Here is a 27,536-nt window from a genome sequence, read left to right on the forward strand (position 1 = left end):
ATTGTTCAAGGGTCAACTGTAATTGTCTCCTAACTATATTCTCTTTCTGAAATACTACTTACTGAATATTCCTAAATCTTCTATTTCATTTTTTACAGGCATTTAACAAAAACAACTTGATCTTAGAGGAAAGAAACAAATACTTCAACCCACATCTCACTGGGAAGACCTATTCTAATGCCTACTTTACAGATCTCAATAACTATGATGAGTACTAAGAGTTCTTCTATTTTTGGCTTCCTGTAACTGCCCCAGTTCCTCAAGGCCTGTGCTCCATGACTGCCCATGTCTCCAAGACTTCAGAGATGGAGTTTGGGTACATCTCAAGTGCATTTCAAGCCACTAGTGTCCCATTGCTGCCAAAAAGACACATTCTTAAAAGCAACAAAAATCTAATCGTGAAAATCTGGTCTACAATTCTTGATCATTGTTTAATGAGCCATGGTGTGCAGGGTTTTTTTAATTGTGTTCAGTCCATTTTTCTAACAAGTCAGTTGTTTTCTTGAGCTTTTTCATAACTGTACCACCCACAATGGAAGGGGTCTTTAGAAATGTGAACATCTTCTTGACCTTGAGCGTAAATCTTCATGATGTTTTAATTCAAGAAATTAGGCACTTTATATGAGAGCCTCCCCACCTCCGCACGGTTTATAGTGTTGATAAAATGAAGAATCTGAATGTGGCCATACAGTGACTCACCATGGATCTCCATCTTCTCAATCTGGATGATACTGTGTGTGTTTGGACTTGGAATGCTTCTTGCCTGAGGTCACCCAGGGATTCAACCTGGCTTATATCTGCAAAGGTGATGGTATGAGGCGTGAGATGCTCTACCCTTGGTCTTGCTGCCGTTACTGTATTGTCCCTGGGGTAGGTGAGTGTAAAGAGCAGAGGTACAGACACGATGAAGGGGGAACGTGTTCTACATGCTGTCGTGAAGCTCGCCTTATTCTGACTTGTGGATTTCATGGCATTTCAGGGAGCTCCTTGTCACGCATCGGCCTGGTAGCCCACCTGTCTGGTCCACAGTAACATCCTAAAGAACCACTCTGTAAAATAACCACTTGTTTAGCATTTGGATAACAGACTCTACACCTCCCCTCTCTCTGCAAAGAAAAATCTTGAACATTCATGATACTGATGAAGAAAGTATTGAAAGGACTGAAATATAATTGAAGACAACTTTTTTTTTATTTTCCATGTTACAGAAAGTATTGAAAAACCTGACATTTAATGAAAAGCAACTTTTTTATTTTCTGTCTCCCTGATAGAACTAATGTATGGCCATCAGCCCCTACCAAGAGCATTAATGATGTGTAAAGCTGGCTTTCTGCAGCTTGTTGCTGTACATATTGAAGTGCTCCCCAAGTACCAAGCTGTCATTTGCTTCCTCTAGTTCAGGTGAGGAGATGTTCAGCTCTGGTGCCTCTTGTTTTTGATCTCAGTGCTGCTTTGCCATCCATCCGCTCCCACTTCTCCCTGCATGGGGGCAGCAGCATTTCAAGAAGTACCTTGAGAGGTCAGGGTGTTGGCAAGTAAGGATTTTAATGATTCTATGGTTCTGAGCTTCGATCATTCATAAGCATTTCAGGGTGTTATGATACTATCCAGAGGGGTCCCCAGGAGAAAAAAAAAAAATAGGGTAGATTACTCGCAAAAAACTGATGCATAACATATAGTAGTTGGTTGAATAATTATTGAAAGTAAGAACAAGATTGAAATTATTCATTTTATGCCTCTGGGTGTCATGATAAAGGCCTGGGTGGACATAAAGACATGTTCTTATTGATAAATGAAACTTCAGATCTGGGAAAACTTACAGTGTGGGCATTGAGGGACACAGACTTTTAGCCTACACAGGTTGGTTAGGTTTTCACCCTATCCAATTTAAAGATTTGAAAAATCCTATGTTTAGTAATGAATGTTGATGAGTTCAAAATATTCTTATATGCCCAAATTTTCAGAAACGACTCTACTAAAATTAAATTCTAAATTGCAGTTGGGCTCTGGGAGGTCTGATAGATTTCAAATGAATGATTTTCCGGGTCTTTCCAGTGGGAAGTTCATGCTACATCTCCCGTATTCCTTGTATGCTGTATGAGAGTGCTCTGTTTCTACGCAAAGTCCACACTTAGGAAGTGAAATTTAGCCAGATAGTTTTCTAATTTTCCTTGGGTTGGATTTTCATTGGATGCTTCAACCTGTCTCATCACTTTCCTATAAGAAAAATGTCCTCATTTGTGTAGCGTATTTTAGCCGGTTTTTTAATTCCTCCCCCGCAATATTTTCAAGGCTTAAAAGTTCATTCTCTTTCCCCTAGGAAAGAGGATACTGATATTTCAAAGAAGTATCACTGGACTTGATGGGAAATGCTTCCCAAATGACATCAAAGTTGGTCTTTAATCAATCTTGTGCAATGACTAGGGAAACCACCCTTCCCTACAACGGAATTTTCATGTTGTTGATTACATAAATCTTTACAATTATCACTGCAAAGAAATTCACTCATTTTTGTTCCCTGACACTCTATTCAAAAGAAAATTGTTCTCCTCTCTCTCTCGTCCTCCTTCCCTCCCTCCATCCCGCCTTCTTACTTAACAGGATATCAGTTTGTTTAGTTTTAGCTATAATCCAAGTATTTTAAGAATCTATGGAATAACTTTTGTTTTCCCATCAGTGTAGAGCTGTTGCTTATGTGTTTATGCTTCCCCTCCGTAGCCCTCATCAAGCCGCCATGTGATGGGCTTTCACATTGGTACCTACCACTTCTGCTGGAACCTTCATAAAGCACCTCTTCCTTAGGCTGGGATGGTTGGGATTCCTGCCAACACTTGTCACCTTTTAAATTACTGTGTGATTTCTTCATTCTCTTTATCTTTTCCCTCCCTCCCTTCTTTCCTTCCTTCCTTCCTTTCGTTCTGGTACAAGCGGTACAGATAGAGACTAATATTTTTAAATTGCATCTCTCTGAGCCTAACATCAAATGACATTAATCACAGTTTAATTTCTAGGGTTATTTCTGGGTACCATTGAAGTTTGGCTGGTTTTCATTAGGAAACTGGCTTTAATCTCACATTTAAATTCTTTGGAAGTGATTCCCCGTGCTCAGTGCTTTCTCTAGACTAGACTAGTCACTGTTAATATCAACCCTGCAGTGCCACGGAATCCCTGCTCGCTGCATAGCAGGTGGCCTTCCCCAAATAGCTCTGAAGATGATGGCTTTGATGGCACTGAGGGCTTTGTCACCCTGAATGAGATGGACTCCTGTGAATTCTGAGGTGCTCTGGGGGGCACAGGATCAGCCTCTGTTGCGTGAAGACCCAGCATCCCCAGACTTGGGTGTTTCCTTACCCAGTTGTCTGACTCGCTTTAGGCATGTTTCTGTGCTGCTGCCCCTGGACGCTTATGGGAGGTTCTGAACTTCCCTGCTCCTTCAGAGACATTTCACTAAGCCTATAGATTCTGACTAGAATCGGCATTAATACTGGGAAAAAAGAGGGTTCCCTGTGTGTGTCAAGGGTGGGCAGAGATTTTAAAGGAACTGAGAGGAATAAAGGGCGAGTGGACGTGAGGGCCCCCTGCTGTGAAGAAGCCTCTGTCCCCAGGAGGGTTCAGCCCATGGGAACGGTGTGAGCCACGGGTCTGGCCCCATTGACTCACCAGTGATGCAAAGAGAAAGGAAGTGAATGTGGGAGAAGGTGACCTTGAAAAGAAGGAGACCTGGACCCTCCCTGGTCCTTCCCAGGTGGAGACCCACGATCCACTTGCACAGTCCTGTGGGCTGATCCCTGGATCTTGCAGGATCAACTGCCCAGAGTGCAGGCGAAGGTGCCTCTATTTCCTTATTTATTTGCAAAAGGATGAAATTAATGAGAATCAAAGCCTGTGTGGTGAGAGTTCCCACTGGAGACTTTGGTAGAGTTCGTGAGTCAGATGCCTTTCAAGTTATGGACAAAGTCTCAGCAGGGGAATCCCAGGGGCTACCTGAAGGGATGCTATTTGTGTAACCACAGATCAAAGGAGATTTTATTAAAAAATATATCAGGTCTGCGTTCAGCTAGTCATTTTGTGTAAACACGTCCTTAATGCACATTGGAGGTGCAGCCTCCTTAGTGTCTGAATTTACAAATATCCCAGTGCCCCTTTATGAGATTTCCCTAACTTTTAGAATCAATCAATCATGTCCATTACCCCAACACTGTCAAACCACTGTCAGCATTGACTTAGCCCTGCGGGCATCAACTTTCCTTAGCCCCAGGGTGTCTTTTATATTTCAGTGGAGTTTTCTTATGTGTGGCATTTTGGGGTAACTGTATTTAATTCTGTCTTTCTGTTTCAGAAAGTGACTCTGGAACATCTATCCAGAGGCAACAGGTAGGGTAGCAGTAGTGGATGCCAAGCACTGAGTCTGCTCTCCATGTGGCAGGGCTGTGCTTAAATCTCACAGCTCCAATAATCCTTGTCCGTGAAGGCAGGGAATTAAAACACTAACCTTAAATCTACTCATATGCAAACTCTCTGCTCTTATTTTTTAAGATGATGCAAATTGGAGTACACAGATCTCATTGGCCATGCCCAGCACATTTATTCCTTCTACTGTTTCTATCATTTCATGGTAATTTATGTTGGCTTGGTGATTCATGTTGACGTGACATTACCAAAATTGATTACCTCTGATTACCTATCCTTAACTATTATCAGACACTAGAAAGCCATTCTGATCAATGGGTGTGAAGTGGGAGAACATTCATCTTGGCCTGAGAAATGTACAAAAGGGAATGCCAAATATTTCAAGTGTATTACCATGTAAGATAAAATATTTGGAGACCAGTGGCCATTGTGGAATTTATTTCTGCTGTTCTCTCCTATTGAAGTCATTAATATTAGTTGATTTAAAGATGTTTTGTAACTCTATAAATACAGAACCAATGCATTCTGATTATCCATTTTGATAACCTGATAAAACACAAGAAAATATATTGCTTTCATCCTTGCTTATTTTCTCTTTTGGAAATTGAAAAGTAATGAACAAGACGTAAAGTTGGACCATTGGCAGGGATTTTTAAAATGACTATTCCATAGTCTTTTTTATGGTTTTATGTTAAAGATGTGTTATAGATATTTTTGTAGCAGATGGATCAAAGTGGGATTTTTTTAATGATCATATGTTGCATCATCAAAAATTTGGTACATGTTTCAGAAGCGTTAAGAATGGCGACCTGTTCTCTTTTGAAAATGTAAGTTCACATTGCAAAGGGTCTAAGAGCATCATCAAAACCAAAATCAGAGCCTGACATGAATGTACTGTTCCTAGTGAAAGGTGTCTCATATAGTATTTTCAAAAGACCGTATTAGTTTTGCCATAGAAAAGAAAAAAAGCTATCAAGCTTGTTTCCCATGATTCAGTACCAATTCTCATTCAGGCAAACATGTTTTACTTTGTTGCCATGATGACAGTAACTAGTGAAATATACTTTAAGACCAGAAGGGAGAAAAATTGAGATAGAAAACCACTCTATGGTATTTCTTAAACTAACGTGTTGGATGGGCAATAGAATTCATTCCACTCCTTGCATATCAGTCAGAAATCTGAGGCCAGCAGTTCAAACACGATCCTGTACTTTCTCAGATTTTTGGCAACTTAATGCCAAAAATGGCCCAAATATTATAGTTCAAAATGATCCCCATTTTAGATAAATACAAGCTGGAGAGCAAAATCTGGATTTCAGAAAATCCAAACTATCCTCCTCACGTGTCACTAAGAAAGAGCCTGATTAGTAAGTGCAGATGGTTTAATTTCCTATTAAAAGTTGCCAGTGCCTTGTTTAAGATAATGATTTATCATTTCATCTGGATATTATTGGTTGAAAGCAGAGGACTGATTGGCTATACTTTGAAGAAAATCATTCTTATATGCCTCTTTGAACTCAGGAACAGAAAATGAACAAGAAGTACATCATCGTCAGATGTGATTTCCACCCGCACTGCGGCTATGATGCCAGAATGGGTGCCACGATGTGTTCAGAATTTAGGTGAACCCAGCCTTCCAGAAACTGACATCACTTTAATTCTACATTTTCCAAAAAACACCTTAACGTTCGTTCTGTAGTAGGAATGTCAATAGGATGCCTATAGAAGTTAGAGGGTTTTGTTACTGTCTGTCTTCAGGCAAGTCTGTAGATACAGGAAAATCAGACATAGGCTGGTGATGACTGGCACAGATATGGTGAGTGGAATGAGAACCACCTAGAATATGGCCTGCTGTTTGTTTGAACTCAATGTCAAACTTGCTTCATAAGTTCACAAAGTTTTCATTCTTAGTCTGGGTTAAGAAAGTTAACAGTGTTTTCTCTGCTAAATTTGATTCCTTTTCCCCTGTACCATGACTGTTGGCCAAAATCAGACTTGAACTTCTGCACTTTGGGAGAAAGCACACTATGAACCTTCAACACAAGCACCTACATCCACCACCAAAATTCTACACTGTCTGCAAGGGAAGTGCACAAACTCAGTCCAATGTAGGATTCTTCAAAAGTGTGTAACTAAATTTGTGTGTTATGCCACTTGATGTGACTTTTGAAGATGTTATGAAATGTTAAATGCCTCATTCTGTGTTAATTTGCTGTTGCTGTTTTGTGATACAAAATAAACTTATTTGGGATTATTTCATTTTTTTTTTTCATGGAAGCTTTTCCCGAAGCCACCTTGACCCCTTGGTATACTTACAGAAAGTTACTGATCTTGAAATTAATTTTTAAAAGACCATATATATTAATCATAATGGAGCTTTCTTAGAATGAGGTAGCACTGTCTCCCCTTTATTGGAATGAGAAAAACAGAGCTTTGGTTGCCCTGTTGGAATGCTTGTGGATTTCTGGGTATTCCCCCTCAGGACCAATGGGGGATGAGGGTTTTTCAGCCCTTACATTTGACTTTCAAGGTTTCACTAGAAACCTTGTTGTTAAAAATGTGTAATACCGATTTCCAGTGGTCTTCATTGTTTTCTGTTTATCAATTCACTGGTCTTAAATGCTCACTTGAGAGCTGTCCAGGTCTATATCTACAAAAGTTGTTTAATGACACCTGGTAGATACATTGTTTTCAAAATCAGTTTAAGACACCATCTGAGGCAGTGCAGGCAGGGCGCCCATTGCCCGCTGCCCTGGATCAATGTCATAAGTTCAGGGAAGGTGCAGGCAGATGTCTCCCAACCAGTCAGCAGAAACCAACTCTCACGGGCTCCCAGCCTGAACTCAGAGGAAAACAGGCATATTTTTGAGCTGGTATCCCAGAAGTGAAAGTGTCCCGCTCACTCCCTGCTCTTGGCAAGTTGCCAGGTTCTATAACCCAAACCTCTGCATCTTTTATGAATAATAAATTCATGAAGGATGATCCCGAGTATTGCCAACAGTCCCCCAAGCTTCCTTCCATACCAGCCCCCTCTTCATCTCTATCTGCCAACATTTGGGGGACAAAATAAAAGAATCCTGATTATGTACAGTAAAAATTGTATTATATTTTTTGTACTTAAGCTTTATGTAGATAGTTTATCTCATTCCATTGTAAGTTAGCACTGAAATAAATTCCACCATTTAGGAAACAATTTAGTAGCATTTTTCTTTGCGTAGCCTCAGTGGCCCCTGTGTCCCCAGATGTGCTGAGCGCGATCACTACTTGAAGGAGAGCGTTTCATTGGACTGAGACTGCAGACGACCTCTGGGGAGAACCCCATAACGCGCTCCTGTGTGATCAGATGACACAGCCTCTTGTGTGGAGGCCAAGACAAGACTAGCCAGCTTTGTGATGATTCTATGACGCCGTGGACAACTTTTACAAGTATTTCCATGGACAATAAGAAGTGTGTGCCAAGGAAAATCGATCAGGTTTTTCATTTACAAGGAGTTGATAACCTGTTCTGTTGATGATTGGTTTACCGTTATATTAAGCTCGCCTTCTCTACAGCACACCATATTCCATTCTTCCTTGCATAAAACAAGGTTTTTCTACAATGAAGTGCTGACTATTAGCATGAACACAGCTAGAAGATGCCTGAAAGACGTATTTCAGTATTCATGATCCCGTGAAATCTCCTTCTCTCTCTCCATATGTATATATATATGTGTATATATATATATACACACACACACATATATATGTCTAATATATACTCACATTCATGTAAATATAAACATACATGTGTATAATTGCACATATATATAATTTCCAGTTAGCACAAAGCTGAAAGGCCCATTTAATATGGATACAAACATTAACATAATAAAATAAAGCTATACAAAAATATAAACTAGCGAAACATGTGATAATGATTAAACTACTTTTAACCCCAACTAATGAAATATTAATTTATAAAATCTGTCTTTACCCAGATGATCCAGGCTGACTACACATTAAAAGACTTCTCTGCTTTGGGAAGGTTGGATGTCCTTTAGTGCTAAAAGGGCAGAAGAATAATTTCCTACAGCTTTTGGGGGAGGTCTGTTTTTCCTGACAGTCCAGGAGATTATTAGTTCTGGCTGCATATTAGGATTATCTGGGGACTTTGAAAAATATATATATCACCCGGACCCCATCTCGGACCAAATCAGTTTGGATTCTGAGTATCTGTATTAGATGAAATATTAAAATCTTAAAGCATTCCATGAAGAACCTACATTTGACTGTTAGTTTAGAAAGTGAGTGGAATAAATGCGGTCCCACAATTCTCTTCCTTGTGATTTTTTTTCTGAATCTTTGTATTTACAGTGATGTACTCTAATATTTAGACATTCTCACCCAATGCTCATGTATCCATCTCCTCTTTTTAGTATCTACTTCATTCACTCTTAACAAATACAATTGAAATGTCATTTAAAATACCTTTCTGGACATATTTGAAATATACAATGTAAATTTCCATTTAAAGTTCCTCCTTGAGCTCAGCTTGTGAAGAATAGTAGGGATGATTGAATGTATTGACTGCACAACTGTAGGGCATTAATGTAAGAAGAAATGTTCCTTAAAATAGTATCTGAAACTATGTTTATTTTCTGGAATTACACTTGTTTATACTTGGTTTACTTCTTTAAAGGAGTTTGTTTATAAAATCAAACAGAAAGTGATGTCTGAAATGGCCTTTCTCTCATTAATCGGCTTGACATACATTTTCCTCTGGAGTATATGAAGCTCTCACCCCACCCCTGCGGTCACAATCAGAACCAGATCTGAAAACAACAGGAACACATTTGATAAACATTTGGTAGTTCTGGGCAGTTCAGAGCTCCTTAGACCAGTTACTAAAAGCGTAACAGAGGAAACAAAGTCAAAAAGTAATAACCCTTTGTGAAATGATCCCTCATTGAGTACACAGGAAGTGCAAAAGTTCATCTCTAGTTTCAAAAGCCATTATTAATATTTTGAAAATGAGTCTTACCATAAAACACAGAGAAAACTTTGCTGAACTATAACCCAAATCTCTGCATCTTTTATGAATAATAAATTCATATTATTTTTCAAATTCATATGATCCAAATGAATTCAAATCAAATTCATATGATTTTTCAATCTTAATGCATGTGCGCTCCACGATATTTGTCAGGTATTTGTCGTGGCCTTTGCCAGAGGGTGAATTGTTCGTCACAGTGGTGGTTTTGAAAGCAGCTCTGTTGCCCCTTTCCTGTTTGCCCATTTCTCTTCCCCTCTAACCTTAAAAGAACCTAATTATAAGAGTGAGATCACTAAGCAACTGAAACTAACTCTTGACTTACGATCTCCTGAATGCTCACCATGTCTTTTCTAACCTGTTGATACTTTTCCTAGATAAAAAGAAGTAAGATTAGCTCTCTACCCCCAGTAGGCCCCGCTAAGCAGTCCTGCAGGCAGATCACCTGGGCAGGATAACGTCTGAAGAAAGAGTCAGCCGGTCTGCACGCAGTGGAGATGCAGAACCCAACCTCCTGCCTCAATGATTCACTGAGATTCTCCCCCCACCCCACCCCATTTTTCCCTTTAAAAACCAACCTGGCTGAGCGGAATCTTCGGAGTTCGTCTCTGGACACAAGTCCACCAACTTCCCGGCGCCTTTCCTTTCTGCTGACACTTGCCTCTCAAATTATTGGCCAAACCTGGGTTTGATTACAGTTTCATGGGCCACCTTTCCTTAGAAAGCTGGGAGCAGTGAAGACAGCCACACTCAAGTGCTGTGCAGAGGTCTGTCCACAGGTCTCTTCCTCTTCAGTTTCTTCCGTCTTCCTCTCTCTCACCTCAGCACTGCTGTCACCTCCTTGTTCCTGCTACTAGATGCCTGAGACAGGCGCCCCCTGGTGGCCAGGCATCGCCCTTCCCTGAGAGAAGCATGGTTGGGGGAAGCAACATGGCGCCCGGACATTCCCATCCGGAGGACAGATGGGCAGCCAGGACTAGATAGCCATCCAGTGGGAGGATTCAAGTGCACACACTCGCAGATCAGCACGGCAGCTGGAAAGTTCCCATTCTGAATCTAGGAGGTGCTCCTGTTTGCTGAAGAGACAAGGGAACACACACTCATCACACTCGTACACAGGACAGCGGCAGGGGCTCCATTCTGAACTGGGAGATACATTTTCCATGGGCTTCAAGTCATTCTAACCTAACTCTTTGTGACATGCATTTTGTAAGACATAGATCCCACTTTAAAGCATCTGAAGCTTATGTAATTTGAGTGTCCTTGAAAGAAAAGGAATACAAAATTCACACGATGAAGTCAAGGATGAAAATTCATGTTCGTTCAGATTTAGAAAAGAAATCTGTACAAACTTCAAATTTAAAAAAATTACGACAGAAACTACATATGTAATAAATTGAAGAAAAATAACAGAGTACATGTGTTAACTGCCAGATAAAAACTATTCTACTGAGAGAATAGAAAATAATTATTAATCAAGGTGGATTACCTTGTTATGTGTAACCACATGTAAAATTTTAGCATTTTTAACAACATTTGGAACATTTCTACCAACTTCCCTTCAGGTACAAGCTAAGACAGTAGGATGATTACCTACGCAGACCAGCTTATGGCTCTGTGTTTCCAAATCTTTCTTCACTATTCACAGACTTGGGGGCTGTGCACTGCAGGACGGGCCCTCCAATGCCACATCTTTGTGTCAGCACATGGTGACATGACGGAGGGAGGTTGAGTGCTGCCACATCGACAACAAGACTCTGCAATAACATCACTTTACATGGAGGTGACTACAAACCACGTGCACCCTCTTCCCGAAGTCCAACTGAATGTAGTCCCCACCTCAGTTTCCCCACAAACCCTCCCAGAAATGCCCACAGCCACTCCAGTGCCCCCTACTAGAAGGGGAAATGTGATAAGGGGGTGGGGAATCAGGATGGAAAGAGGAAGGAGTCTTACATGCAGTTGAATTCTTTACCTGCTAGAGAAAACACATTTTATGACCCGCGTATTTTATGTTTTCTCATTTGATCTTTCGGTTTGATTTTTCACTGCTTCGGTTTTTTCAGAAGTTTTATGAAAATCAGGATATGGAAAAGTTGTAAAATACCAAAATTCAGACAGCCTGCGTCCTGGAATTTTCCAGAAGTGTTCCCCTGCATGGAGGGGGCTCCAGGTAAGAGCAATACATGAACAAGTAAAGTCAGCTGGAATGGAGCCATGCAAACTGCACCCACAGGAGGGACTCCAAAGCCACTTGGTGGGGTCTTACTTGCACAGACTCACATAAATACAAAGTAGCCTTGGCCAGATTCTGGTGTTTGAGAGCAGCAGAAAAAGAAAACTTTGCAGAAAACAGAACTAAATGTAAACATGTCCTTTTAGCTATTGTGATTCAGTCCAAAGGAGAGCCATTCACAGAAGAATTGAAAGTCTAGACATTTGACGGTAAGTGGCTGCCCACTGCCCTGACGATACTGTCTTCCGAGGAGGACAGAGCCAGGTCCAGACCCAGCTTGAAGACTGGGGGCAGGGCTTCCCTAGTGGCGCAGCGGTTGAGAGTCCGCCTGCCGATGCAGGGGACACGGGTTCGTGCCCCGGTCTGGGAAGATCCCACATGCCGCGGAGCGGCTGGGCCCGTGAGCCATGGCCGCTGAGCCTGCGCGTCCGGAGCCTGTGCTCCGCAACGGGAGAGGCCACAACAGTGAGAGGCCCGCGTACCGCAAAAATAAAAAATAAATAGATAAAAAGAAGACCGGGGGCGGCAGCAGCTTCGGGTGACAGAGCCTCTCGCCAATCCGGCCGAGGCATCCAATGGAAGGGCCTAGACATGTGACCAGAACCTGGGCGATGAGATTTCTTTGGAAGGAGAGCGGAGAACCCACCACAGCTGGTGATAGGAGATCAACGGAGGAAAGTGGGTAAAAGCCCCTATCCTGTGCCTGGAAAGGGGCTCAGGTGTCGCTCTGATTGGAACATGAACCAGGATAACACTTTTTGTTGTTGTTCTTCTTCTTCTTTTGCGGTACGCGGGCCTCTCACTGTTGTGGCCTCTCCCGTTGCGGAGCACAGGCTCCGGACGTGCAGGCTCAGCGACCGTGGCTCACGGGCCCAGCCGCTCCGCGGCATGTGGGATCTTCCCGGACCGGGGCATGAACCCGTGTCCCCTGCATCGGCAGGCGGACTCTCAACCACTGTGCCACCAGGGAAGCCCCAGGATAGCACTTTTGAAATGACTTAGTTTGCATTTCTGTTCCCAGTCTTCCTGTTTATTTGTTTTCCTTGCTTCCTCTCCCCTTTGAACTGAGGCTGGGCCGTAAGTCTCAGTGCTCCAGCCAAGGTGTGAGTGAGGAGGAAGCCACCAGAGGAAATCGAGTCTTCCTGGCGTCCAGTGAGACCAGGTGACACAGAGGTCCCCGTGCTCTCCCTCGATATACAGGAGAGTCGGGAGGGTCCCGGTGAGAAGCAAGGGGACCCCCGGGTTGGGCACAAGGTGAGGCGGGCAGAGGCTCTGAGAGCGCTGCGGTGAGGCGGGCTGAGGCGCGATGGGATCAGCGGGTGGGGGGAGGGAGGTCAGGGCCGGGGCTTCTCAGCCTGGAAGCAGTGTCAGCCACAGCAGAGGCCACCGCCCAGGGAAACAGATGGCTCTTGGGTGAAACTCCTTCTGTGAGTGTTTATCTGCTTTTGAAGGGTTTTAAAGAGAAGGCAAGTATCTTGGGGCGTCTTGGGGAGCACAGTTTTGGTGTGGTGTTGAGAAGCGGCATGAGTTGGGGAGAATACTCTCTCCCCACGCTGTGTGCGGGCCCAGAGCTCTCCGTCCCCTGAGCGCTGGGTCTTGGGAACGAGAGCAGTGCCCTGGGCGAGACCCCTGCCTTTCCCCGGGGGGGGGGGGGGGGGGCGGTGTCGAGTGGTAGCAACCGCAAGCAGAGGCAGCAGCGGAGGTGCTGATCTCAGGGAGGGCAGTGGGCCCAGGTGAGAAGAACGGGGCCCCTTCCTGTGGTGTGGCCACGGGTGCACGTCCTGCCGTTGGACACGGCCCGGGGCTCCCGAGGTCCTGGGGTGCAGGTGGCCGCGGGCCGAGCACCTGCGGAGCACCTGAGGGGCAGGTGAGGCCGAAGCACGGAGCCCGCAGGTGTCCTTCAGCTGCGGGAGCACATCTGCTCCAGCCCACCTGCCGCGCGTCACCTCCCAAAGGTACCCAGGCGCGAGCGAGCTCCGCATGCGCGAGAGGACAGCCCCGCATCGCCGTGCGCAGTTGGCGGCAGGAGTGTGGGATGGTGTGTGCGTGATCACGACAGCACAGCCGCCGCACGTGCAGTGGGAGGGCCTGGAAACCCCTTCAGATACGCCAGCGCCACGTGGGAAATGCCTGGCTTGAGGACGGCCAGCAGGACGGCGGCGTCAGGCATCTCAGTAAGTTCCACAACTGCCCGCACCCAGATGTGATCGGCCTTCATCGAGAGATACCCAGATTCGGTGCTTTTCTCTTTCCTTCTTCCTCCTCCCATTCATCCGCAGGTCCCTGTCCTCGCAAGAGGGAGACCGCGTGCCAGATCAGGTCGACTGACTGCATCCAAACGCCTCATCCCTGGGGAGGGACCGGCACCTGCTCGGATAAACGTAATTCAGCAAAATCATCCCTTTGACAGCAGCCTAATTTAAATACAACCTACTCCTTCATAGGAGCAATCTCATCGGAAGATGTCTTCCTGAAAACGCAAACCTCTGTCTAAAGTTATGCAAAACTGGAATTCGTGAAGCTGGGGTGACTGCTGGCTCCCAGCTAGCAGGCAACTCTGCGGGCTGCTGTGGGCACAGGGGCAGCGAGGGGCCATCAGATGCAGGGCAGCTGGGACTCTGCTCACAGCCCTGGGTGCCTGGAAGGAGGAGAGACGTCAGGCTCTGGTGTGAAGTCGCCAGGACCAGGGAGGAGGAGACTCCTGAGAGACCCTGCGGCCTCTTTCCCGGGAGGCGGGGACCGAGCAGAGGAAGGGCAGGTGTCACAATCAGCAGCCGTATGTCCAGGCAAAGCAGAGTATTAGTTGGTGAAAGCCCGAGACGCTGCTTGGGGCAGTTTGCTGCGAGGCCGGGAGGAAGCAGAGTTTGAGGGGACAGAGCGTTTCTGTGGAGCCAGGTGAGGGGAGAGAGAAGTTAGAAAGGTCAGGAGGGGCCCGCCACGGACGGCGCTGGGAGCCTTTGTCAAAAACACAAACAACGCAAAATGAGTGGCCTTATTGTTTTGTTTGTTTTAAATTGTGCGGCTCCTTTCTTTTTAAAATAAAATTTTTGTGAAGCACAATTAGAACAGTTAAGAGTGGAGCTGGTATGGCGAGGCGTAGAGAGACCTTCTTCCAAGCTCTCACCCATGGCCAGGGCCGCAGGTACCGTCCAAACTCCCAACCACATGGCTGCCCTGGGAAGAATCAGCGCCTGGAAGACATCACCAGGAAGGGATGGTCCTTTCATAGACCCAGAGGCAACAAACGCAGCACAGCTAGGGGAAAACGGCTTTGTGATCTAGAGGGAGAGAAGGAAGGAGGGAAGATAGGTGTGCTGAGAACACGGAAGGCCCCTTGGCCAGGGGCTGGGCTTGTGTTGGGCCCTCGATCCTTGGCAGTCAGCAAATGTCAGGTTGCCAGGCCTGGAGACCAGGACGCTCACCAGGGTGAGCTCTCAGTGCTTAGAAAATAGCCAGCCGTCCTGTTTATCTTAAAACCCATCACTGTGAACTTTACAATGTGGTCAGGTTATTTTCTGGAAGCTTTTCAGAAAACAATTTTCAAGAGTGTAATAAAATGAAAATGGGACCTAGGTAACAATCAACCCTATTATCGAACAGTCTAAGAAGTTTTTTGGGCTTGTGAAGGTGATCCTTTAGTGAGACAATGGGATGTTACCCAGCCCAGGTGGAAATGCGCTTTGAATCTGCTTCTAGTACCTGAGAGGTGGCGGCTCACTCTCCTTGCCCAGCTTACCGTGGCTAATGGAAAGAAAAGGACTAGATGCATGGTAACAACAGAGAGGAAGGGATTAGGGGAAATATCCGGCGTGTCTCAATCCTACATCTCTACTGCCGCAACTGGGCATCGTCATTTACGAAATTTTGATAGCCTAAAACAAAAGCAAGTTAACACATGTAACTCACAAATGGATTCGTTAGAGAGAATATTGCCAGTTTTGTCTTGAGAAGACAATCATTCTTTGTTCCATTACACTGGATTCTCCCTTTAACGATTATATGTGTTTTGAAGAGGGAAACTATTTCTTTTGGAAAAGCAGGTCTGCGTTGCTCTTATATCACCTGTAAAGTACTGTAACCAGTGCTTACCAAGTCCCCTATTCCTATGCTACCCATCCTGCACATAGTCAAAGAGTGTCTCTAGGGAAATAGAATACATCTACAGAAAAAGCTGTGATACTTAAGGGTTTCCCATCCAGAAAGTTCTACCATAAAGCCTGCTGTCTCTTAAACTAAATGCTCTATTAAAGCAGAAGGTTGTGCAAATTATACTTGAGGTTATAAACATTCTTGTAGAGAAGTAGGGCACAATGGAACCAGGCAATGCCTCTGCAAGGATGGTATTCTTTTGTGCTGGAGCGAACTAGAATTGACCTTGTGATATAGGGTCAGGAACTGGGAAGTCAGGCCCATCCATGACATAAGGATGAACAACCTGTGCTCACTACTTAGGAATCCCAGGCCCATGTGAGAACAAGTTCCGGGCTATGGTTGGAAAAGAGTAGCCCGTGACAACGAAGAACCCACAGCCTGTGTGCTGTGCAAAAATGTAATATAGAAATAAAGGTTGAAGGGTAGTCTGCTTCATGTTCTAACAATAAAATCTGCTCATGTTCTAACAAACTTAGAAGCAAATCTTAGAAAGATCAAAGCAATTGAAATGAAACATAATTGGTCATCAGAACAAGTCCCAATACTCTATACAGGAATAAAATAAAGTTCAACATTAAACAACACAAATTTGAAATTTTCAGCACCCATTAACACCGAGCATGCAAAGGAGAAAATACGACACAAATATTTGTATGCAAAATTCATAGCAGCTCTGTTCACAGTAGCAAAAGGGTAAAAACATTCCAAATGTCCAGCAACTCGTGAACGATAAATTGTGGTATATTCATAAAATGGAATTCTGCTTAGTAACGAAACGGAATAAACTGCTGATACGCACCAACATAACTGAATCTCAAGAGCGTGATACTAAGTGAAACAAGCCCTACACACAAAAACATTACGTGATCTGTGAGTCTGTTGATATGAAATTCTAGAAAAGGCAAAATCATAGTAATAGAAAACAGATTTTCTTTTTATTGAAGTATAGTTGATTTACAATATTATATTACTTTCAGGTGTGCAGCATAGTGATTCAGTATTTTTATGGATTATACCCCATTAAAAGTTATGAGAAAATAATGGTTATAATTTCCTGTGCTGTACAGTATATCCTTGTTGCTTCAGAAAACAGATTTGGGGTTGCCTGGGCTGTGGCGGGAAGGGAGCTCCTTCTTTCTAAGGGAGCTAGAGGGACATTTTAGGGTGATATAAATGACTATAATTGTTAAAAGAATGTACATGTTTGTCAACAATGATGAAAGTTTACCCTTAAAATTTATTTTGTGTTATTTATATATTTCAGTAATGCCAACGGAAAAAAATTAAGTCTAGAAACTGATAAAATATTGTGGACCAGACAGAGACAAATGTAAAGTTTCATTATAAATTCTCCACACCAGGGGGCAACGTGTGTCTCCCTGAAACAGTTCTCACACAAGGTAAGGAAAGAATATGGGCCCATAAGAGAAGACCCCACCTTGAGAGATATTCAGACACTGCCATTAGTTGATGACCATTTGGGTTATTTCTAGTTTGGGGCTACTTCAAATCTTATAAAATGATTTGAAAATAAGTATGTTTAAGATGTTTGAAAAGATAAGAGAAATGGTAGAATCTATAAGCCAAGAATAGGGCATGATGAACAAAGAAAATGGAAAGGCAGAAAATCCATCAAAATTCTGAAAAAAAACACCTATAATCATTGAAAAAGATCTCAAAAGAAGGGTAAATGGTAAATTAGATATGAATGATGAGAAGACAGTAATTAGAAGAGAGAACTGAGGAAATAAGACAAAATGAACCACAGCTATGAAATACAAAATAGAAGTTAAGAGTCATGACAAAAACAATGAAAAGATTTAATATACAGCTACGTCTGTATATTAATACTCAAAAGCACTGTCGGATACCAGCTTATACTATCTTGCTTAGATTTAATGCAGTTGATAGAACTAAAAGGATTAGACACTCAGGGAAAATAAAGAGGAAAAGATTTAGGGAAAAATATCTAAGACATATCTCAATGTCCCGGTATTCTATAAATGAATAAAACAAATGACAAATTCTGGAACAATAGTTTGTCAAAGTGAGCTAACTGTCCATAAAAGATTGGTGTTCCCCAATTATAGGCCAGAGTTGTTCCTGGGAAGTGGCTATGCAGAGAGAGACTTCATTTCCCTATCCTAGTGCCTTTAAGTGAGGTAAGGATTCTGACCAATGGGCTGTGAGCAACGGAAAAGGATATATCTCACTTCCAGTGTGAGTCTCCAAGTGCTGACTGGAGGTGTCCATGAGTCCTTGGGAGTTAAGGCATTGGCATTGCCACTGGGGACCCTCAAAAGACTCAGGATAATTAGTTGCTGATATACCAATATATCAATAATTCATGCCCCTCCCCCCGCCTGCCCCGGCTCCTGGCCTCACTGACCAGGGTAATACATGTACACAAGAACCAAACTCTTATGGTGTTTGAACCATTATGCAATTTGAGATCTATTCTTTCAGTCAGTTTGCTTACCCTAAATGTTAACACACATCACTTAAAATGTCTCTTTCTATAGAAACATGCTTCCTCTTTCAGGCATTTAAGCCCTTTGATCTTTTAAAAAGATAATTGTAATATTTTTCAAGACTGTTTGTTTGGTCAGTTCCCTCTGCTGTATCATTAGAGATAAGCAATGTTTAAAATGGCTCTGATTCATAAGAAGATCTTGAACTTAATGAAGATCTTGAACTTACACCATGTATATTTTCTCCATGTTAGCCCAAAATAATCAAAGTACTTACTAGAAGATAGAGGTAATTTCTTAAAGAGACAGAGATTCTATGTTATGGCTTTGAACTGCTCAAGGTCATGCCTAGAGAGAATTTCAGTACCTTTAATGTCAAGCCTCTGTGAAAAATCACTGTTGTGTTCATGGAGATTATGCATTGATGAGAAATGGAAAATATAAGGTTCTGGAATCCTCTAGGAAGATAAGATACTTTAAGTGCTTTCAAGGAGAGAAACCTTCTAAAGATGGAAGCCATGATTTGAGGTTTTAGAAACTTTAATTACCAACCCTTACAGAGTCTAAAGAATCTCACCCTGTTTCCACTTGCTGCTGGCTGTGGAGCCTTCACGGCACCTACCTGTAGTACGTCTCATTGCGCCTCTCGAACTTGGACAAGATAGAAATGATTCTAAGTCACAGATTTAAGGGAGGAGAAGGTGCTGACACCTATATGTAGAAGCATACTAAAAGAATGACAATGTTAAGACAAGAATAGCAACGTTTATGACATTCATTCATAACTGAGTTATATTAGAGTAAATATGAACATATTGAGTTATATTAGAGAAAATATGAACATATTGAGAACATAGAGTAAATATGAACAATTGAACCTAAATGTGGCAGACGGCAAGTTAGAAGAAAGGTCTTTGGACTAGCAATCGGTAGATCCAGCCTCATTCCTTGATAAACTATTGTGATATGTGCATGCAAAATGGTACAGCTTCTTTGGAGAACTGATCATTTTCTTATAAATCATATATATAGGTGTGTATCTATATACATATATATAACATATATGACTCAGCAATTGCATTCCTACAGAAGTGAATTTTATACTCACACAAACACCTGTGCACAGATGTTTATAGCACCTCTATTCATAGTGTTTCTACTCTTCTTAGCAAGTGGTCTTTGCCCTCCTGCAACTCCAAGTGTCATCTCTACTCCAGACAGGAAGCAGGTAGGAGGGCATGAGGAGGAAAGGGTGTCCCTGCTGTGGAGTAGCAAAATATTCCTAAGAACTGTTGGCAGACGGCCGCACCATCTCATCTGGTTAAACCTCCAGGTGCAGGGGAGTTTGGAAAGTATCCTTCTTTACCTGGTACGCTGCAATTCTAAACAAAGGAAGGATTCTCTTGGGACGAAGGGCAGGAGGGTGAATATGTGGATAAAAAGCAGTACCTGCCATATAAACCTGTCATCCAGAGATGACGGCTATCACTTAACGTTCATTTTATTAGGAATATACAAATGGTTTTAGAAATACAGACTTGAATACCATTCAAACCATTTCCCCTCTCTTAACACTGTACATGAATATGTTCCAGGAAACAAGCTGTTTGCTTCTTCATCATGTTAAGTGGCTCATTTTTTCCCCTGTAAGGAATGTACAACCCCTATTTGGGGGAAGTTAGGTAGTTTCCAGCTGTCATTACAAACAAGGCTGTGATGACTTATCTTTGTAAGTACGTCTTAGGATATTTCCTGTAAATAAAATTACTGGGTCAAAGTTAGGCAGGTATCTGAGGCTTTGGATTACAAAATTGCTCTTTAGAAAGGTTATCCCAATTTGTATTTCCACCTGCTTTCCACATACCATCTCTAGTGCTAAGGGGTATCACCTTTTTCTAAAAAATCTTTGTAACAGGGCTTCCCTGGTGGCGCAGTGGTTGAGAGTCTGCCTGCCGATGCAGGGGACACGGATTCATGCCCCGGTCCAGGAAGATCCCACATGCCATGGAGCGGCTGGGCCCGTGAGCCATGACCACTGAGCCTGCGCGTCCGGAGCCTGTGCTCCGCAGTGGGAGAGGCCGCAACAGTGAGAGGCCCGCGTACCGCAAAAAAAAAAAAAAAAAAAATCTTTGTAACATCATTCTGGAATTGTGAGCGGTGCTAAGAAGATGCAGATAATTAGGAGAAGCTGAGGTCCATGTGTATGAAAGGCGTAAACCATCTCAACTGGAAGATGACCAGAACTGGGTCTGGGACAGCGGTGTGCTGCGTAGAATAATTACGTGGTTGGCAGTCTTTGGGTTGCCAAGTCCCTAGCGTGTTAGTGATGGAGCATCAGTCCTTTGCCGCAAGGATCCTTTCCACCCCAGTGAGTTTTGAAAGACCTTCGAGGGTGCCCCATATACCCTCACAATCCTGTGCCTTTGTCCTCCTCTCTTGGCAACCCCCCGCACCCCGCCCCGCGCTGTCCCACCGGCTTTGCCTGCAGGACCCCTGGAAGACCCCCTGCTGTCCCAGTCTCTGTCTCAGAGCTGCCGGACCTCCAGGCTGCAGGCTGGTGGGGAGAAGAAGCCGGGAGGCAGGAGGGGTCTCCCCGCAACAAGGTGCTTTGCTTTGTGACTCTGGACACAAGGTCAGCTGCTCAGCAACCCGGGTGACAAAGTTCTTCAGCCAGGTCAGCAGTCTGGAGCGTCTGAATCCTCTCTTGCTGGGAGGTTTAAACCAGCACCAGGGACCTCAGCAAGCAGGTGTCCCCTGACCCCTCAAAGTTCTCCTCTTCTCAGTTTAGTCTCCCCTCACCAAAATATCCCCTCTCCCCTCCCATTTTCAAACTCAAACACCATGTGTGTGAATGGAATGAAAGGATCCTACTGAGGGGCTGAGAGGGGCTTGACCCCCCGAGCAAACTGCCGTCTCACGTGCATTGGCTTTTGCGCTGCCGTGAATTCCTTAGACACCCTGTGCAAGTGCTCAGGGCCATGGATTTTCTTGGCAAAGGAGCAAAGTGAAACGTGGTTAGCCTGCAATGGATGCAATGCATTTTAAATAAAAGCAGGGAGGTGGCTGGTGGTGTTATTTCACTTTGGAGCTGTCTGGGGGTGTAATAGAGCCCCGTGAGCAGTAAGGAGCAGTGGTAAGATGGAAAGTGCAGCAGCATGGGAAACGGATGGACCTTCCTCCCTCCCTCCCTCCCTCCTTTCTTTCTCTCTTTCTTTCTTTCTCTTTCTTTCTTTTCTTTCTTTCTTTCTTTCTTTCTTTCTTTCTTTCTTTCTTTCTTTCTTTCTTTCTTTCTTTTTTCTTTCTTCTTTCTTTCTTCTTTCTTTCTTCTTACTAGCTCTATAATTTTGACATACTGAACATCTGTCTTTGTTTCGTTATCTAGAAGATGAGTATGAAACTATTACTTGCTCATAACTCCTGTAAACCTCCAAGCACACTGTTTGACACCTAGAAATGCTCAATTTCTATTACAAATTATTGTTTTTACCTGTTTTTCTACAAGGAAAAGTAATAAACTTCCAGCTTTGAAGTTTCTAGCTCCTCTTTTGTCCTGGCCCATTCACCCCATGCCTCACACGCTCTCATTGTGGATCTTAAAACCTTTCCCTCATAAGGTCCCTGTGTCCTCCACAACCCAGCGGGCAGGCCCCAATTTCCCCCTCTCTGTGAAAAATATTACAGACTCCTAAAATATGAAAGTTTGAGAAATTTTATTATTAGTCTGAAGCTATACCATCACTTTGGCATTTAACAAACAGATAGTAAATGTTATATATGTGTTTGGGCAGTAAAATCTAACTGGAAATGGCAGCGTACCAGCCCGTATGTTGCTTCTCAACATTAAGTCACCTAAGCTAATTTCATCCTTAAACCATGCCTACTGAGGTATGTCCCATTATTACCCTACCTCTCAGATCAGAAAACTGAAGCTGCAAGAGCTTAAGTAACTTTTCTGGAGTCACATGGTTCATGAGGGAGGGGCCAGGATCTGCACCCAGGCAGGCCTGCCCCCCAGTCAGTGCGCCTGGCCACTGTGCTCTGATACCTGCAAATGAGATGTTTCTGTTTATCCCTCAGCATTAAGTACACTCCACCAGTGCAGCGTGTATATTCACGAGCTGGCAGCTGAAATTGTCTTGATTAGGACAAAGCACAGGAGGTCCCCCATTCCTCTTGCTGGTGATTTATTCAGGCTGGGTCAAGCCAAATTGATTATGTTTAGTTTCTCATCCCATAAAATGGGGTGCATAATCGCAGCTATTGCATAAGGCTGTTAGTGAGGACTAAATGAGTTCATTTAAAAAGAGAGCTGGGGCTTCCCTGGTGGCGCAGTGGTTGAGAGTCTGCCTGCCAAAGCAGGGGACGTGGGCTCGTGCCCCGGTCCGGGAGGATCCCACATGCCGTGGAGTGGCTGGGCCTGTGAGTCATGGCCACTGAGCCTGCGCATCCGGAGCCTGTGCTCTGCAATGGGAGAGGCCACAGCAGTGAGAGGCCCGTGTACCGAAAAAAAAATAAAAAAGGAGAGCTGGCTCTAGATAAATGTTAGCTATTATTTCTTCTGCAAATTAATATTCATTGGTGGTTACAATGGACTGAGCTTTGTGCTAAATTTGTCTGGAAGAAATATTTTGATAAGAAAGCCACTTCAATTCATGAGAAAGCCTCCAGAGACACAGAGAGAGGGATTTGGAATTCTCCGGACGAAACTCGGGAAGGGAAAGAGGAGCCCTGAGACCCAATCAATGAGGGCAGAGCTCAGCTGGAATTGAAGGTGAGGAAAAGGGACTTGGATTCTTAAATTGTTTAGGGAATTTGCTAGAAAACCTTCCCTCAGTCTTAGTTTGATTCAGAGAGACTAGTCAAAATGAATTTGGTGACCACTGAAGGCAATTGCTCTGCGTTTGGAGATGACTCAGGGGAGTACGTCTCTGGACCAGGATCAAAGGACAATCACGGCAGAGCACAGGGTTTAGGGGAAGATAGGAAGCTAGGAGTTTCTCCATGATGGATACATTTCATTAGGATATTGAGTCTGATTGAGGATATATGGTAGTAATGAATGACAGGGAAATGCAGTATTCTGAAAACTCCATGAAATCGGCCTTAGGGGGCAAAAATAAGATTGTTACTGAAGTGAACACAGCACTAGGGGCATTTCTGGAAGAACCGGGTTCCACTGTAGTTATAATTTCCCCACTGAATGAAAAGTCCTTTCATAATATTAACTAATATCAAACAGTTTTATTGTGCCAATAAATTATACATTTATTCGATCAACAAACCTTTCTTATACACTTTATGCCAGGTATCCTGCCAGGTGCTGGGAAGACACTGATGAATAAGACAGTGTCTCTGTTCACGATGAGGTCACAATGAGCAGCTCTGCGGGTGAGAAACAATACAGTGTGGTCAGTATAAAGGGCTCGAAGAGCAGCTGACATTTCAAAGAGGACAGGCTTCATGGAAAGGTGATGTTCTTGTTGCCCTTTGAAGGGAAGAAGGATTCCGCTAGACGTGAAGAGCAGCAAAGCTCGTGTGCTGGATATTCTCCATCTGTTCCGCCAGATCTGTTCTCCACCTCCTATCTCCACTGCTCTGTGCCGTTATGCACTGCTTCAGTTGGTTCCCTTGTCCCCAGGATTCCAGCTGAACTTGTGCAATGAGAAGTCCTAGGAGCAGATCATAACTTGGGAGGAAAAGAAAGTTTGAATAGTTAATCCGAGTTCACTGCCTACTGGACCATGGGTGGACAGTGGCTGTGGTCCTTCACTGAAGGGCACTGCTTCTTATGTGTGACCTTTTTCTCTAGCTACAACTCTCTCTTTGGGTTCTGAAAGCTGCTCTCCCCCCATGACATACACCTACGGTGGGTCACAGCCTTACAATTGCTAAATCTGGGGTGTTAGAACGTCGTTTTGGTTCTATTTTAACCTTGCACACACCATTATCAATATCCCATTGGAGTGTGTTAATTGTTCTTGGGAAACCTACTGATGCAGCCTTAAGTATATACCATGTCTCTGAAATGTACAGCTTATGCATAGTGGTGGTTGTTGATTTCCTCAGAGAATGTGTCCTCCGATTACAGCAATCATAAAGGCCCCATCGTGCTTAGTTTTGCACTCAGTATCAACCATGATTTGGGTCTCAAAAAAGGTAAACCTGCAATAGATAGGAATTGTGTAGTATCTTTTTATTTCTAGTCAAATTCTGTATTTGCTACTCTGTTGATAGTTTTAGGAATAACTTATTCTCTATTTTTAATTAGCAAACTGTTACGATAGAGTTTGAAGGGGGACTATATTTAAGCATAGTCTCTAAGGAGTAATGCAACTTAAAAACAGCTTATTAGCAACAAGAATGTTAGCTAGGATATTAAAGAAACATTTGAAATTATTAAGTGTTTTTACTGTCTCTTAAATTATGCCAATATAGAAGGGACAACTCAGTGGTTCCTATATTGCATAATCAGTTACTATGAATCATTTAAAGATCAGGAAAGAATTGTTATTATTAAAATTGAAATTAACTTTGAATAACATTTGAGGAAATGTTTTACATTCATGATCATATTACTTTTACTGACAAGAAATAGTACGTTAATGGGTTTTAGCTTGCAAATCAAATGAATGGCTCTTAATCCTTCCACCACCATGGGAGAAATCAAATTTTATGTACTTTCTATTATGAAGTCATCTCTTCTGTTTTCAGCATTTTCACATCATGGAAGCAGCTATGACTCTGCAAACAACACATGGGTTAAAGTCAAGGAGTATTTAAACCAAACTGGATGATTCTCCCTCGACTTCTGGCTCCCTTTCATTTATTTATTTTTGTTTGTTTGTTTGTTTGTTCATTTATTTTTTAGTGTTTCCACCAAATTATTTATTTACAACTTGTTTTTTTTTCCATGCAGCACAGTGTTCCATAGTACATGGTTTGGGAAATCCTGTCTAGAATCCTGGGAATGAAAATGAGTAGCAGGCAAATAAGGGCCATGTTCTAAAGGTAAAAGAGGTCAGATCGAAAGTAGATGGATATGAAAGGAGCTGGCTCCCTTTCTTTTCAAAGAAGGCTGAATGTCATGTGGGTTTTCTGATCTGCAGGAGTTTGAGTAAGTTATCCATTTATAATTGTGTGTCTCGCGAGAATGAGAGGGGGGTGGCTAGGTGTTATGTGTTCTCATCAGATTCACAAAGAGGTGGTCATTCTAGGAAAAACTGTCTGGGACATATGATACTCTATAATATGTAATCATCATCTTGTATTTAAATTTTACTATTTGCTCTTCTTGTTACAAATTCAGGCAAAGCTATAAAGGAAGTTAGAGAAGTTCTGAGTTCACAAAGCTTATGTGTTTCATATAGAAGCAACTAATCCCAAGTCCATACCCCCAGCCACATCCTTTATCTGACTCTCAGACCCCAGGCTGGTATTTCCCCTGCCCTAAATCAACCCAGGGCCAGGGGATCAGACAACTAGGGATAGCTCCTTTGCCCCAAAGCTGGCTGGAATTATTAAAACTAGCAAATCCTAAACTGTTTACTCTTCCCTGCCTTGCCATTCCCCTGGAGATTCCAGTAAAGACTCTGGTCTATGCCTTCCCCTCTCTCCTTTCTCCCTCCTGAATGACTCTGATGTTTCCCATTGTGGCCTGCATGGCATGCTGTGCCTTTCATTTCTAAGGGGACTGTGAGTAACATTAAACTTTTAATGTCATTGACCTCTGCATGTCGTCACTGCACTGCTTTTATAAATTAAGACCTACACACAAATCATCGATGCTCTAAATCATCAGTGATCAAAATAAATGGTAGCTATAGAGGGACTCATGTCCACAAAAAAAAGTCATGTTATTTTACACTTATGTACAAATTCAACACAGGATTTGGGAAATACAGACATGGAATCTGTGGGTGATGATGTGTCCAGAGCATCTTTGGGAAGATTTTGAAAGTTGTTCTCTATTTCTTAGACAACATGGGACCCTGGTCCTTCCAGGAGTCCTTGTGCTTATTTTATCTACAAGGGTCCTGATCCATAGTCTCCTAATTTAAAAAAAATTAAAGTGCCTTTGGGTCATGTTTTTGTTTGGGGATCCAGCTTTTCTTATATAGAATGCTACACATCGGTTTTGGTTCCTAGCTTGCTTACTTTCTAGGACTTTCTCTCTTTTAAAATTGTGGTAAATATACATGACCTAAAATGTAGCAGTTTCATCCTTTTTGAGTGCTTAATTCAGTGTCATTAAATACATTCACACTGTTGTACAACCATCACCACTAACTACTTCCAGAACGTTTTCATCATCCCGAATGGAAACTTTGTGTCCATTAAAGAATAATTCCCCTCCTTCCTGCCCCTAATCTCCCCTCTTCTATTCTGTCTCTACAAATTTGACTATTTTAGATACCTCATATAAGTCAACTAATACAATATTTGTCCTTTTGTGTCTGGTTTATTTCACTTAGCATAATATTTTCAAGTTTTATCCGTGTTGTAGCATGCATCATAGCTTCATTCCTTTTTAAGGCTGAATGATGTTCTATTTTATGTATACACTACATTTTGCTTCTCCATCTACCTATCGATGGATATTTGGTTGTTTCTACCTTTTAGTTATTATGAATGATTCTGGTGAACACTGGTGTCCAGTTTTCTGTTTGAGTCCCTGATGTCAATTATTTTGGACGTATAACTAGAAGTGGAATTGCTGGATTATATGGTGATCCTGTTTAATTATTTGAGGAACTGTCTTCCACAGTGGCTGAACCATTTACATTCTCATTAGCAATACATCAGGGTTCCAATTTCTCCACATCCTCGTGAACACTTGTTTTTTTCTATACTTTGGACAATGGCTATCCTGTGAGTGTAAAGTGGTTTCTCACTGTGCTTTGATTTCCATTTCCTTAGAGTTTAGTGATAGTGAACATTCATTCACAGGCTTATTGGCTATTTGTATGTGTTCTTTGGAAAATCTCTATTCAAGTCTTTTGCTCATTTTTGAGTTGTTTGGGTTGTTTGTCATTTTGTTGTTGAGTTTTAGGAGTTCTTACATATTCTGATTACTAACATATTATCAGATAATGATTTGCAAATACTTTCTAGGGCTTTTTGAAGATATTCATCCAAATGTTCAAAGTCTTCTAAGTTGACAATCTCCAATTCCATTTTTAAGCCTCTTGTTAATATTTGAACCTCATTTAAAGAGGAATAAATCTCTCTTCAATTCAAC

The 27,536-nt window shown here is 42.7% G+C and overlaps 1 protein-coding gene across 8 annotated transcripts in view; it reads left to right on the top strand.

Moving 5' to 3' along the window:
• SEMA5A (semaphorin 5A) overlaps nt 1-7,603 on the top strand; it is a 477,303-nt gene extending 469,700 nt beyond the window's left edge. For all 8 annotated transcript variants that reach the window (XM_049708240.1, XM_033436601.2, XM_033436598.2 and 5 more), the window contains one exon: nt 99-7,603. In XM_049708240.1, the coding sequence (XP_049564197.1) occupies nt 99-218 (120 nt within the window). In that variant the 3' untranslated portion in view covers nt 219-7,603. The remainder of the gene's footprint in view (nt 1-98) is intronic.
• The last annotated feature ends 19,933 nt before the right edge of the window (nt 7,604-27,536 follow it).

This window comes from Orcinus orca, chromosome 3 (genome assembly GCF_937001465.1).
Source record: "Orcinus orca chromosome 3, mOrcOrc1.1, whole genome shotgun sequence".
In the NCBI taxonomy this organism is placed as follows: domain Eukaryota; kingdom Metazoa; phylum Chordata; class Mammalia; order Artiodactyla; family Delphinidae; genus Orcinus; species Orcinus orca.